Source organism: Enhydra lutris, unplaced genomic scaffold, assembly GCF_002288905.1.
Source record: "Enhydra lutris kenyoni isolate GAN:26980312 unplaced genomic scaffold, ASM228890v2 scaffoldscaffold18, whole genome shotgun sequence".
NCBI classification, from domain to species: Eukaryota; Metazoa; Chordata; class Mammalia; order Carnivora; family Mustelidae; genus Enhydra; species Enhydra lutris.
In genome coordinates, this window is record NW_019154102.1 from 3,217,976 (window position 1) to 3,232,612 (window position 14,637).

The 14,637-nt window shown below is 35.2% G+C and overlaps 1 protein-coding gene across 1 annotated transcript in view; it reads right to left on the bottom strand.

Annotated features, from left to right (window-relative positions):
• Positions 1–14,637, bottom strand: part of LOC111148008 (neurexin 1) — a 1,160,981-nt gene that overhangs the window by 718,562 nt on the left and 427,782 nt on the right. The window contains 1 exon segment of the mRNA XM_022504343.1: positions 567–868. Coding sequence (XP_022360051.1) covers positions 567–868 — 302 coding nt within the window.

The following is a 14,637-nucleotide window of genomic DNA, read 5'->3' on the forward strand; positions in this document are numbered from 1 at the left end:
AAAAATAAAAACAAAGTCTTTGTAAACAGACTCTTCAGGAGATGTATAGGCCCCCAAAGTCATTCTTTCTACCTCAGGGGCTTTTCTTGTCCCTATTTCAGAGGTGGGAGTGGAGAGGGAGCAGGGATTGATACAATCCCAAATCACAAACACACTGATTTTTTTACTACAAAAAAGGAACTGTGATTTAATGACCCCAATGTGCATGCTTCCAAATGATCACCATGAAAACTATAATTTAAAATCAAACAAACAAAAAATAATAATTAAAAAAAAAACACAACAAAATCACACACATCACAGGAAGGGCAGGTCGCAGGGATATCCTTGCAGCCCTCTGGGAAACTGTCATATGTCGCTGTATCAAAATAGACTTTGGGCCCCCAGAACTTTCTAGATATGCCCCTGCTCAAGTATGGCAGGAAGATTCACCTTAGAAGAAGAAAAAGCTAATTTGTAAGCGACTCTGAGGAGCCCTATATCATGTTGTTAGGGTTTTCAAGTACCACACACACAGCTGTAGTGAGAAACAAAGCCAGAAACTCTCTTATCCGCTGCGCTGTTACCTGACGCAGATTCCTGGTGACTTTCACATCATGCCAGGCATTATCATTAAACTTTCCATTCACGGGCTCCACTAGTGCTTCAAAGGCCCCTGATCCCAAATTAATGACCAGAGAGACAGCTCCATTTTTCAGGGCAAGATTGACATAATCAGCCGATTTCCCAGTATGAAGCATCAGTCCATTCCTCTGAAGAGTTTTAAAGGACAGCGTTATTTCATCGCTGCTGCTTTGAATGGGGTTTTGAGACAAGTCGTAGCAGAAGTATTCAGATCCCTTGAAAGTGGCAATATATTCTTCTTTTCCTAGGGGGAAACAGATACATACATGCGTAAGTAAAGAAATATACTACATAGATCAGCAGACCTTAACAGAAACAAAATTAATCATCCCCCCAAATTAACTCTGTTTAGTTAACATTCATTACAAGAGCCCCATCAAACAGAATCAAATGGTACTGTAGGTGGCAGTATATTTTTTTTAATAAACCTCCTCAGCTATTGGGCCATCAACTGCAATAGCTAAAGCTGACATTCTTGAAAATTCAATTAATTTTTAAGTATCACTGCAAGAGCTCTGATCTGAGAAAGCAGCTCTGTGATATCTCCAGGGCATGAATCAGGTACCATAAATGCATATTGGATGGTTCTACTCTGCTGGCAACAATGGGTTCCAATGTGTTTGCAACATTCTCTCCATCCAACTGAGGCGTTATTTTAATTTTCAGTGAGACATTTATATTCAAAGATCTTCTCAGCGAAGAGACAAATATTTTCATCACTGAGAAACCATAACAAGTTATCTGGTAAGGGGAAAGAAAAAAAAAAAAGAATTCGATCTGGGAGTAAATAGATCTCCTACAGAGCATGTGCATTTTTTTTTTTTTTTTCTTTTTGGTTTGTTCTCTCCCTGGATGGAGGGAGCAGTGATAGCAAGCTTAATGGAGCCTGCTGGATTGTTGATTCATTCCCTGATCTCACCAAGCAGATGGTAGGGTTGGCTTTTATGAGACTGGTAAAAATTCCAGCACATCATCATGGGAATAGCATGTAAATGAAGCCTCAACATTTTCTATATATCTGTCTTTACCATATTTACGAGCAACAATGTGGATCCCACAAGATGTCAGACAGATCAACCCAAAATGTGGGTATTTGGAAAGAGCAATCCTCTCCCACTGATTGAGTTTAACCAAAGGAAGAGTGTAAGCCAAAAGTTTCCTCAATTTCCTAGGCAATGATGGTATTGTGCCAAGAAAAATGAAACAGTATGGTCTAGAATCAGCTTCTGATAAACTATAAACAGAATTTTAAATGATACTGGGGAATCTTAATCTGTTTTACTGGGAATATAGCATCTCCACCATGTCCACAGGAGGGCTCATGCCAAAAAGGGGCTTAAGCCTTGGCAAAAGGTTTTTACCTCAGGCCTGTTTCATTTGATTGTGAAATAACTCATGTCCTTGAACCAGAGCTCAAACTGAGGTCTCAGATCACCAGTACCAGATGACCTGACTCTGGATGTAGACGGTGCCATAAGTAGCTAGAAGTAGGCAAGGCATGGCACGAAGTTAAACAATGAGCACCTAGAGACTTTCACAACGGTGTGAGCCCGAGAAAAGTCACTGCCTACCAGTAAGTTATTAGTGATGACTAGTGGTCAAGCCAAATCCATCACATTCTGAGGCACAATCATAGCAAGGACAATACAAGCCGAACTAGAGGGCCCTTCCCATTCATACAGTCAAAATATTGGTTGAGTACCTCCCAACTGTTAAGCCCAGTACTAGCCTTTAGGGATAATGAAGTGGCCAAACCTGATTCCATTCCTGTCTCTGAAAGATGACAGTCCATGTGTCTACTTCCCCGGTCAGTTCAATATGGCAAGTGGCTTGATATTGGGAGTTAGCACAACTAAATATTTCTAAATATATATATGAGGGGGAAAGAAAATAGATCGAAATATGAAATTAGATACTAGCTTGGCTACTTGCTAACTGCACTGGGAGGCAATTAAGCATCTTTTCAAATCTCAGTTTCTGAAAATGGTTTGTTATACCAGTCTTCCCAGATAAAATGAGATAATGCATGTACAGATATCTGGCAAAGTTGGTAGGCATTAGGAGTGATAGATGTTTTCCTTCTTGCCTGTCTGATGTAATAAATGTGATAAATAATCTAAAACAAATAGCATATATCAACTTTATTGTGAAATCAAGAATATTATCTTTAAGATCAGAACAAGGACACCTACTATCAACATACTGTCCTTGAAGCCCTAGGTAATATAGGAAAATAGGGAAAATATATGAGCGTTATAAAGATTATAAGTGACAAAATCATATTAGTAAATATTATTGTGTGAATTGAAAGACCAAAATAATCTTCAGAAAAGTATTGGGTTTAATAAGATATTTCAGAAAGACTGCAGGGTTCTATGTACTGAACAGTGTTTTACACATATACAAACAGATCTATAGATTTGATGAAATTCCATTAGAAATCTAAATGAAATTTTAAAATGAATGTGAAAAGCTGATTCCATGAGTTCTTTGGGAAAACAAAGAGCCCAAAATAGCCAACCTATGCCAGAGAAAGAAAATGAAGGAACTTTCTTGTGTAAAGGTGCCCATTTATTAGAAAATGATGGTAATGAAGATTAATACACTAGGATAAATTTTAAAAGGGGGGATAAAAATAATGAAACTAAAAATAAACCTAAGCCTATACGAAAACGATTTATATCAAGTCAGGCATTGCAGTTAAGTGAGCAGAGTATAGATTTGTCAATAAATGGTGCTGGGACAACTGGTTATCTATATGAAAAAAGGAAAATTAAATCTCTACATCATCTATAAAAATCAATTCCTCATGCACCAAGGATATAAATTACTGAGGTAAATCTGTAAAATTTTTGTAAGACAAAGTAAGATACTGAATTATGGAATGATTTATTAAATAGGCATAAAAGGTACTAATAAAATATCAATACATTCACCCACATTAAAATTGGGAACACCTGTTCATAAATAATATCACAAAGAGAGTAAGAATCTATATAAAAAATTGGAAGAAAATAAGTTTTTAAAGATTTTACTTATCTGAGAGAGAGAGAGAGAGAGAGCACAAATGGAGTGACGGGAAGAGGGAGAAGCAGACTCCCCGCTGAGCAGGAAGCCCGATGTGGGGCTTGATCCAGGGACCCTGGGATCATGACCTGAGCCAAAGGGAGATGCTTAACTAGCTGACCCATCCAGGCACCCCCAAAATATTTTTATATCATACTATTTAAAAAGTATGTATTTACAATCCAAGGTATGTAAAGCACTTTGATAAATCAATATGAAACAAGATGAACAAGGGGAAAGCAGGCAAAAGAAAAGCACAGTAATTTCACAGAATAAATGAAAAGATGCTCAATCCTATCAGTCTTCTGGGAAAGGCAAAAACCAGATTATGTTCAAATCCCATGTCGTAACCCTGAAATTGGCAAAAAAATGAAAATAAAAGAGAAAAATTCCAGGCTTGGAAAAGCCATGGATATAAAGTAATTCTTACTTACTGCTGCCAAGAGGGCTAATGAGATGAAAATTGACCAACTACAGTAAAGCCCTATTTGGCATTATATAATCCCATGGGAATTTCTCATCTTGTAAAGGTTTCAGTCCTTAGAAAATGGTTGCCATAATCAATAGGAATAACATTTACAGTTGTTTTCAAATCACTTCTCTCTGCTCATTGTTCTGGTCCTTAAATGATAGGTAGTCACATGAATTCCACTTCATATATGGTAAGTCCATTTATCTGAAGATGATATTTGCAGAATTTTCATCCCCACTGAGTACTTAGAATAGGTCTCTAAGCCACAGAAAGTTTTGGAGACCCTTCTCTGGCCTAACCCTTTAATTTACATTATTAAGAAAGTGAGCCAAGAAACACTCTTAACTATAGAGAACAAACTGAGGAATGTTACAGGGGAGGTGGCATGGGTTAAATGGGTGGTGGGTGTCAAGGAGGGCACTTGTGATAAACACCAGGTGTTGTATGTAAGTGATGAATCACTAAATTCTACATTTGAAGCTAATATTGCACTGTGTGTTGACTACCTGTAATTTAAATTCAAATTTGGAGAAAAAACATTTCAGACCCATTAAGTTTAAATGACTATCAAGTTCAGAAAGTGTGCCAGGAAAAGAAGCAGACAAGAACTCAGCCTCTGACTACCTTTATTTTTATTTTTTTAAAGATTTCATTTAGTTATTTGAGAGAGAGAGAGAGTGAAAGAGCACAAGCAAGGGGAGCAGAGGAGGGGGAGGGGGAAGCAGGCTCCCCGCCGAGCAGGGAGCCCGATGCAGGACTCGATCCCAGGACCCCAGGCTCATGACCCTAGCTGAAGGCAGACACTTAACCATCTGAGCCACCCAGGCACCCAGCCTCTGACTACCCTCAAATAACTCAATAACAGAATAACAAAGTTTGGGGATGATGTAAAGAGGTTTGGTTTATTTAAAAGGCTGTAGCATTTTATCCAACTGACCTAATGTCATTTCAAATCAGCATAATTCACAATGCATCTTGACAAAGGATTCCTTTGCCAGATAATGTAGCAAACCCAAAAGGAAAAATAGTAAAAAGAGTTTGCAATTCACTAGACGGCAACCTTTGAAGTCATATGTGTGTTGATGACATTTAACACCATGATGTTTCTATTACTTAAAAATGAAAATATCACTCATTTTGTATTGTTTAATTAAAAAATTTAGGTAATTCAAATTGCATTAAAGGCAACCACATAAGTCTTGGAAAAATTCAATGTAGTACATATCATTACCTCTAAAAGCCATAAATGAGACATGAATCTAAACAGGAAAAATATTTTTGCTATTTTTTATGAAAGAATATGTATTCTATATAAAAATGCATAAGTCATTCTATTTTTTATAAGACAAGAGGATTATACTTCTTCCAACTCTTTGTCTGTTGCTGTATAATCTTTGTCATTAAGTTTTGTACTATGTCATATGCAAGTAAGAAGCAGCATAGTGAGTAATTATTTATGCTTTCCTGTTGAACATGTGAAGAATGGGTCTCTTTCCATTTTAAAATACAAGTCCTGAATATTTTGTGCATTTCCAATATGTGCTAAAACAATAAACATCAAAAAGAAATGAAATACCAACATTTTTTACAAAACTAAAATTTATATGGACCCACAAAAGATTCAAATAGCCAAAGCAATCTTGAGAAAGAAGAACAAAGCTGGCGGTAACACAATCCCAGATTTCAAGATATACTACAAAGCTGTAATAATCAAAACAATATGGTACTGGCAGAAAAGTAGACACACAGATCAACAGAACAGGATAGAAAGCCCAGAAATAAATTATGCTTATATGATCAATTAATCTATTACAATGGAAGCAAGAATATACAATGGGAAAAAAGTGTCTTCAACAAATGATGATGGGAAAACTGGACAGCTACATGCTAAAGAATGAAACCAGACCATTTTCTTATATCATACACAAAAATAAACTCAAAATGGATTAAAGACTTAAATATAAGACCTAAAACCATTAAAGTCCTAGAAGAAAACCCAGGCAGTAATTTATGAAAGAATGAAAGAGAGAGAGAAAGAAATTAGATTTACAGCAATACATATAGCAAGAAATAATTATGTCCAGGGTATGTAAAGAATTTATACAAACCAATAAGAAAAAAACTAGACAAATCAGAAAAAAACAGGCAAACCATAAACAGACTTTCCATGATAACAGGATATCCATACGAAAAGATGTTCAGCTTTGTCTTCAGAGAAATCAACTTAAAACCACAATAAAATATCAATACATTCCACTATGATGAATAAAATGACAAAGACAAATTATATCAAGTGTTGGTGAAGACATGGAACAACTAGAACTCTCGTATTATTACTGGTGGGAATTACTTTTAAACTGTTTGGCAACATCTTTTAAAGCTGGATCTCTGCATACTCTATCTTCCAGTAATTCCACTTGTAAGTATACATCCAACAAAAATTCACACAAAGATGATCAGAATAACATACCAGCACGTTTGTAGCAGGACTGCAAAATAACCTCAAGCCGAACACTACCAAAATGTCAATCTATTGAATGGATAATTTGAGTTATAGTTACACAAAGGTACAGTAATGGAAATACATGATCTTCAACTACAAACAAAAATATAGATAAATCTCACAATAATAAGGTTAAGTAAAAAAGAAAAATGCCAGGTGCCTGCGTGGCTCAGTCAGTTGAATATCTGACTCTTGATTTCTGCTCAGGTCATGATCTTGGGTTTGTGAGATGCAGCCCAATGTTGGGCTCCAAACTGGGCATGGGGCCTGCTTGAGATTCTCTGTTCTTCCCCCCTTGGCCCTCACCACATCTCTCTCTGAAAGAAAGAAGGAAGGAAGGAAGGAAGGAAGGAAGGAAGAAAAAAAGATGGCCAGACTTAAGAGTATGTCTTATGATTCCCATTATATAAAATTTTTAAAAACAAGCAGAACTAATCTCTACTGTTGGTATTTTGACAGGGATTACATTAAATGAGTAGATTGCTTTGGGTAGTATAGATATTTTAACAGTATTTGTTCTGATCCTTGAGCATGGAATGTCTTTCCATTTCTTTGTGTCATCTTCAGTTTCTTTTAACAGTGTTTTGTCATTTTCAGAGTAGAGGTCTTTCACCTCTTTGGTTAGGTTTAGTCCAAGGTAACTTATTTTTTTGGGTGTAATTGTAAATGGAATTGTTTACTTAATTTCTCTTTCTATTATTTTATTATTGGTGTATAGAAATGCAACATATTTATGTATGTTGATGTATCCTGTAATTTTACTAAAATCAGTTCTAGCAATTTTTTGGTGGAGTCTTTTTGCTGTTCTAATACAGCATCAAGTCATCTGGAAGTAGTGAAATTTTACTTCTTCCTTACTGATCTGGATTTCTTTTATTTCTTTTTGTTGTCTGATACAGCTACTTCAACAACTATGTTGAATATAAATGGTGGGAGTGTACGTCCCTGTCATGTTCCTGAATTTAGGGGAAAAGCCCTCAGTTTTTCCCAATTAAGGATGATGTTAGCTCTGAGTTTTCATGGATCTTTATTATGTTGAGGTATGTTCCCTCTAACTCTATTTTGTTGAGAATTTTTATCACAAATGGATGTTGAACTTTATCAAATGCTTTTTCTGTGTTAATTGAAATGATCATGTGGTTCTTATCCTTTCTCTTACTGATGTGATGTAACACATTGATTGATTTGCAAATGTTGGACCATTCTCGCATCCTGGAACTATATCCCACTTGATTGTGGTAAATAATTTCTTAAAATGTATTGTTGAATTAGATTTTCTAGTATTTTATTGAGAATTTTTCTATCTCTGTTCATCGGGGATATTGACCTATATAGTTCTCTTTTTTAGTAGTGTCTTGTTTTAGTATCAAGGTAATGCTGGCTTTCATAGAATAAATTTTTTGGACTAGTTTGAGAAGAATAGGTATTAACTCTTCTTTAAATGTTTGGTAAAATTCACCTGTGAAGCCATCTGGTCCTGGACTTCAGTTTGTTGGGAGTTTGATTACTGATTCAACTGTGTTACTAGTAATTGGTCTGTTCAGATTTTCTATTTCCTCCAGTTTCAGTTTTGGTACTTTATATGTTTCTAGAAATTTATCCATTTCTTCTAGGTTGTCTAATTTGTTGGCATGTAATATTGTCTTGTAATACTTTGTTTTTCTGTGGTGTATGCTGTTATTTCTCCTCTCTCACTTGTGATTTGAGTTCTTTCACTTTTTTTCTTGATAAGTGTGGCTAAGGTTTATCAATTTTAATGATTTTTTCAAAGAAACTGCTCTTGGTTTCTTTGATCTGTTCTATCATTTTAAAATTTCTACAACATTTATTTCTGTTCTAATATTTATTATTTCTTTCGTTCTGCTGGTTTTAGGTTTTGTTTGTTGTTCTTTTTCTAGTTCCTTTAAGTGTAAGGTAAGACTGCTTGAGGTTTTTCTTCTTCTTGAGGTAGCTCCTATTGCTATAAACTTCCCTCTTAAAACTGCTTTTGCTGCAACACAAAGTTTTTGGACTATTGTGGTTTCATTTTCATTTGTTTCCATGTAATTTTTAAATTTCTTCTTTGATGTTGTGGTTGACTAATTCATTGTTTAGTAGCATATTATGTAAACTTCATGTATTTGTGGTCTTTCCAAATTTTTTTCTTATGGTTAACTTCTAGTTTATAGTATTGTAGTCAGCAAAGATGCATGGTATGAGTATGATCTTCTTGAATTTGTTGAGGTTTGTTTTGTGGGCTAACATATGATTTATTCTGGAAAATGTTCCATGTGCACTTGAAAAGAATGTGTACTCTGGTGTTTAGGATGGAATGTTCTAAATATATCTATTAAATTCATCTCTTCCAGTGTCTCGTTCAGAACAAATGTTTCCTTGTTGATGTTCTGAATAGATGATCTGTCCATTGATGTAAGTGGTATGTTAAAGTTCCCTACTATTATAGTATTATTACTGATTAGTTCCTTTGTGCTTGTTATTAACTGTTTTATGTATTTGGATACTCCTATGTTGGGTGCATAAATATTTAAAATTGTTATATCTTCTTGATATTGTCCCCTTTATTATTATGTAGTATCCTTCCTTGTCTGTTACAGTCTTTGTTTTAAAGACTGTTTTGTCCAATATAAGTACTGCTACTCCAGCTTTCTTTTGATACCATTTGCATGGTAGATGTTTCACCATCATCTTCTCACTTTCAGTCTGCAGGTATCTTTCAGTCTAAAATGAGTCTCTTGTAGGAACATATACATGGGTCTTTTTTTTTTTTTAAATCCATTCTGTTACCCTATGTCTTTCAGTTGGAATATTTAGTCTGCTTAATAATGTTCTGTTTTCGATCTGGGTTTTTGTTATGGGTGTGCTCAGACTGCAAAAATCATACAGCTGTACACTTACGATATGTGCATTTCTCAGTACTTCTGCTGTATTTCAATAAAAATAATCTAATTTAAATAATATGGATAATTGAGAAAAAACTCATCTGGCATAGTATTATTGTCCCAGTTAATAGGGTGATATGAGCAAGACAATACTCCTATCCATGCTAATTTTATTACTGAAAACTAAAATAGTAGCAATAGTAATAATATCAAGTATGTCTCAAAAATAAACTTCTCAATGCATATTAATATCCCTTAATGCTATTTGCTCTTCAGAGCAACCTCACAACATTTAGAAAGAAATATATAGGCTGCATAGATACAATTACAGTTGTTTGAAGGACCATACTCTAAAGGTGTTAATTGATGGGTCAATGCCAAGATGAAGGAAGTTTTATAATCACAGAGATGTTTTGATAATAGAGAGACAATTTAAAAAATAAACTTAAAAAATTGGAACAGTTTTCTAAAATTATATATCAATTTGTTTTAGTGTTGCTATACAATTGCAGGAAAAGATTGAATAGGATGCCATTGGATTATAGTCCTATTCAGTTTTCATACCTTCAATAATTTAGATAAAAACACAGTTTTTGCTCATCTAATTTTCTGAGGGAAAGTACAATGGAAAATTTGGAATTCTACAAATTTTTGTTATGCTGACAGGATGTGCTGACTCTGACAATGTTAAATTCGATGGGAATAAACCCAAGTCCTATTTTCTGGTCCAAAACCACCAGTAAACAAATAATAGAGGTGATATGACTTTCCAGACACAACAGATAAAACCAAATAAAGCAAAATCTTTGAAGGATTTAGAACATGAATCCACTGTATGATAGAGACACTCAAAAAAGTCTATGTAAGCATGGATTATATTCATGCAAGTGCTTAGAGGAGGGATGGCATGATCTTGTAGTTTAGTGCTGGTCCACTGACACCTATTATACTCCTACTTGGTCAAACTAGAATGTGTTTCAGTATATGCTGGAATGATGAAAGGCTTCTAGATTATATAAGAAAATACTGAAAGATCTCTTAAAGAAAAAAAAAAAGAGGGGATATATGACAGCATCTTCAAATATCAGAAAGAATGTCCCTTAGTTAACTCCATTTTGTGTAGAATCAGGGTGTAAATAGAATCAAAGCATAAAAGCTATGGGATAATATATGTCAATATAATGAAGAGTTTCTAAGAGAATTATCCATTGGTAAAGCATTTCATTTGATAATAAACCAATTTTGTATCACAAAAAGGACTTAAACATAACAAACACTTAATTGGGTATGACATAAGGTTTTCAATTTTTGAAGGTTAAACTGTAAAAATGGATCGACTTCAACACCAAGAATTTCTACTTTATAGACAGGAATGCTAGACAAAGAGAGTTGAAATGACTTCCAAGTTCACAGAGAAATTGATTCTCAGGATAGAGCCCCTTCACACAGCCTATGCATGGGGCAAAAATCTCATTAATTTGGCCCTATGTTTCCACATCTATCAAGTTCAATGAGCTTTTCTACTAAGTGAAGGACCTATAAGGGAATGACCCTACCTCTTAAGGACAAAGATGCATTTGGGCAGAGAGAAGTCACCCTGACCCCACTTAGATGAGGCTTTTTATGCATGCCAAAACATTTCCTACATTATTGTTCTTGATTGTCTTGCTTTTCATATGCACAATCCCAAATAACACATGTTTTTAAGGTTCTACTCTATTTACATGATTCTAAGATTGTGTTCAACACAAACTAGAAACTAAAGTTAACATGTGAAAAAAAAAGAACAGAAACAGACATTTGAGTGAGAGACTTGCTTCATTTGTTTTATTACTCTTCAAGTCAAATACACAAGAATACTGTGCTAAAAACATCCCTGACTAAAACAAAGGTATGCACTAGAAGTTTATATGATTAAATTAAATCATAAGCCTGACTGGTTTTAAAGACAAAGCAAGTTTAGAAAAACAGAAAAAGGAAAGTCTGATTATTGAAAAACCACATCAGGTTAAATCCTATCCCTAAGAAGCGTAACAGAAAATAGAATCATTTTATTTGCCACAATCCTGTTATTTAAAAATTAAAACAACCAGTTGATCACTATAAGTAAAAATAGCATGACTTTATTTTGTTTATTTTGATTATTTTTTGAGAGAGAGAGAGAGAGAGAGAGAGAGTGCATTCATGGGCAAACTGGTGGGGGAGGGGCAGAGGGAGAGAGAGAATCTTAAGCTGGTTCCATGCCTAGCGTGGAGCCCAATGGGGCTTGATCTCACAACCCTTATATCATGATCTTGATATCATGACCTTGAGATCATGACCTGATCCAAAATCAAGAGTCAGATACTTAACCATTGAGCTAGCTGGGTGCCCCAAGCATTACTTTAAAGGGAAAGTAGTTTCCTTACATTTTTCTACCTGATTCAATGTTGCAAATCATTCCAAAATTCTCAAATATGATTCAATCTATGTAAATTCTGAGGCCAACTTCCATTATTTGCAGCAAGAAATCAAGCTTCATAAAATACTCATCACTCAAGATTTTATTCACTTTAGGTACACTTCAAAGCAACCAATCCAGAAAGAAGTTGTTAAGCATCTATCAGGTAACCCTCCAAAAAAGAGACACAGCCTTAATGATGATATACTTGAGGTGATTAAATATGAAAGATAAAGAAGACCTAGATATTATTCAGCACAAGACCTTTATTGAAGGGATGAAGGGAATGAGGGCCCAACAGATAAAATTATAGTCGCATAACTTAATTGGTGCAGAATCAAAATATAACTCTTGCCTCTTAAATCCAATCTCATGGGGGCACCTGGGTGGCTCAGTGGGTTAAGCCGCTGCCTTCGGCTCGGGTCATGATCTCAGGGTCCTGGGATCGAGCCCCGCATCGGGCTCTCTGCTCAGCAAGGAGCCTGCTTCCTCCTCTCTCTCTGCCTGCCTCTCTGCCTGCCTCTCTGCCTGCTTGTGATCTCTCTCTGTCAAATAAATAAATAAAATCTTTAAAAAAAAAAAAATCCAATCTCATGGTCTTCCTCATTTCACAGAAATTTCATGAAATGAGTCTCTTATTAAGAACAAAAATTAAATAGAGCTTAAACATGAACACACTTTTATAAAAGAAAATAGGACACTGTCCGAAACTCTAGTACAATTTTCCAATCCTATTGTGAAACTGATTTGAATTTGCTTAAATAACGGCAGGTGCTGGGAACCAAAAGCCACTCTATGCCTGTCTGGGCTGATGACCAATTAGTTCTGCATGGGTCGTATGATACACGGGGACAGTGATAAACAGATACTCCAGCATTCATCAGGTGTGCAATATTGCAATTTCAGGGCCTGTCTCAGGCTCAACTTGCAACAACTGAATCTAAGACAACTGGACTCTAGCATATTTTAACCTGGACAGAATCAGTAAAACAATCAAAATAAAAACATAGTTTGGCAATTACAGACTTTACAAAGAATCTCTACATGAACTTATGATTTCTTTAGATGTCAATTAATGATTACCTCATAAAGAAGTAAATTATATATTTAATTATAGGAACAAAATTGTATTTGCAGCAAATTTACAGATATTCTACATTTATAGATAATCCCCATTTATAAAATGGACATGGAGTAAATAATTTCAAGTATGAAATCATTTTATTACCAACATAGTCAATATATAGTGAACAGCTCATCTATATAACCATGCTCCAAAGAATGGCCAGTTTAAAACACAATACTTTCTCACTAGAATCAGAGTGTGCCTGCCTCTAACTCTAAAAATCTATATTTTGGGATATCCACATATTTTGGTCATGTGGCAAACTGCTCCACATTATAAAATGTGAATTTTAAAAATCTGACAGAAATTGTGGAATTGTGGAAGGCAAGAGCAGAGGGGGGAGAACTTTATAAGGAAGAGCAAAGTGTTGGTTAAAGTGGAAATGCCTAAAAAAATATGATCTCAACACCTGCTACCCAAAGTGCGACCTAAGGGACAGTATCAGGCATCACTTGGAGCTTGTAAGGAGTGTTAATCTCAGGACCCCTCCTCAGTCTACGGATGCAGAATTTGTATTTTAATGAGATCCCCCAGGTGATCCCAGTGAACATTAAAGCCCAAGTCCTATTGTGAGAATCAATTCTAGATTACTGTGCTTTAGAATATCTTTTAGGGATTGTAAGAGGGGTGTGTGTGTGTGTGTGTGTGTGTGGTGTCTGTCATGTCTGAGTTAAGTAATTAAAGACAAAATATTTTGATATCATCACACTTCTCTTAAAGGATAAACATCCAGATCAGTGACTTTGCATCTTTTGAATAGAAAACCAAAGACTGGGGGGAAATAAAAGAATCAGAGAGATCTGATTAGTGTGTATATGTGTCAAATATCTATTTAATATGCATCCCAGCAGAGTCTGGTTGTTAAATCATTGGAGGTAATCTCTGAATTCTTATTCTCAACGTGTTTCACCTTTAGGCAATAATACAATAGGATCCTCTGTAGGTTTGGGAACTTAGAACTACTCTTCTGAATAAATCTGAGGGGTATATATCTCCTGATACAGTCTAGTAAGTCATCTTTATTAGTGGATATACTTAATGAGGTTCATGCAACTGCATTTATGTCTCTCTAGAAATATCTTGGTTCATCCACTGCTGAAACTGAAAACAAACTGTCATTCATTCTAGATGTGATCCAACTCAATGAAAATGAATGGGCCTGTGCTGTCACATTTCTACTTTTTGCAGTTGAGTGAACTTGGAACATGTTAAAGTCAACAATATCCATCAATGAGGGAAATTTGTACTACTAAATATGGCCTACTATATTTAAAACCAGAATGACAGTTCCTTAAAAGAAAGCACTAACTGTGTCTTATCTTGGCATCCCCACTGTCTTAAGTAGAGATGGGAATAAATAAACATGTGGTAAGTGTAATGAAGAATGAAGCTGGGATGAGAAGGGAAGTACTTACATAACTCTGCTTCTGAGGAGGGTTGGCTAAGGTTTTTGATTTGTTTTACTTTATTGTGTATGTGTGTATTTTAAGATAAACTGCTAACTTGTTATAAAATTAATTCAAAGTA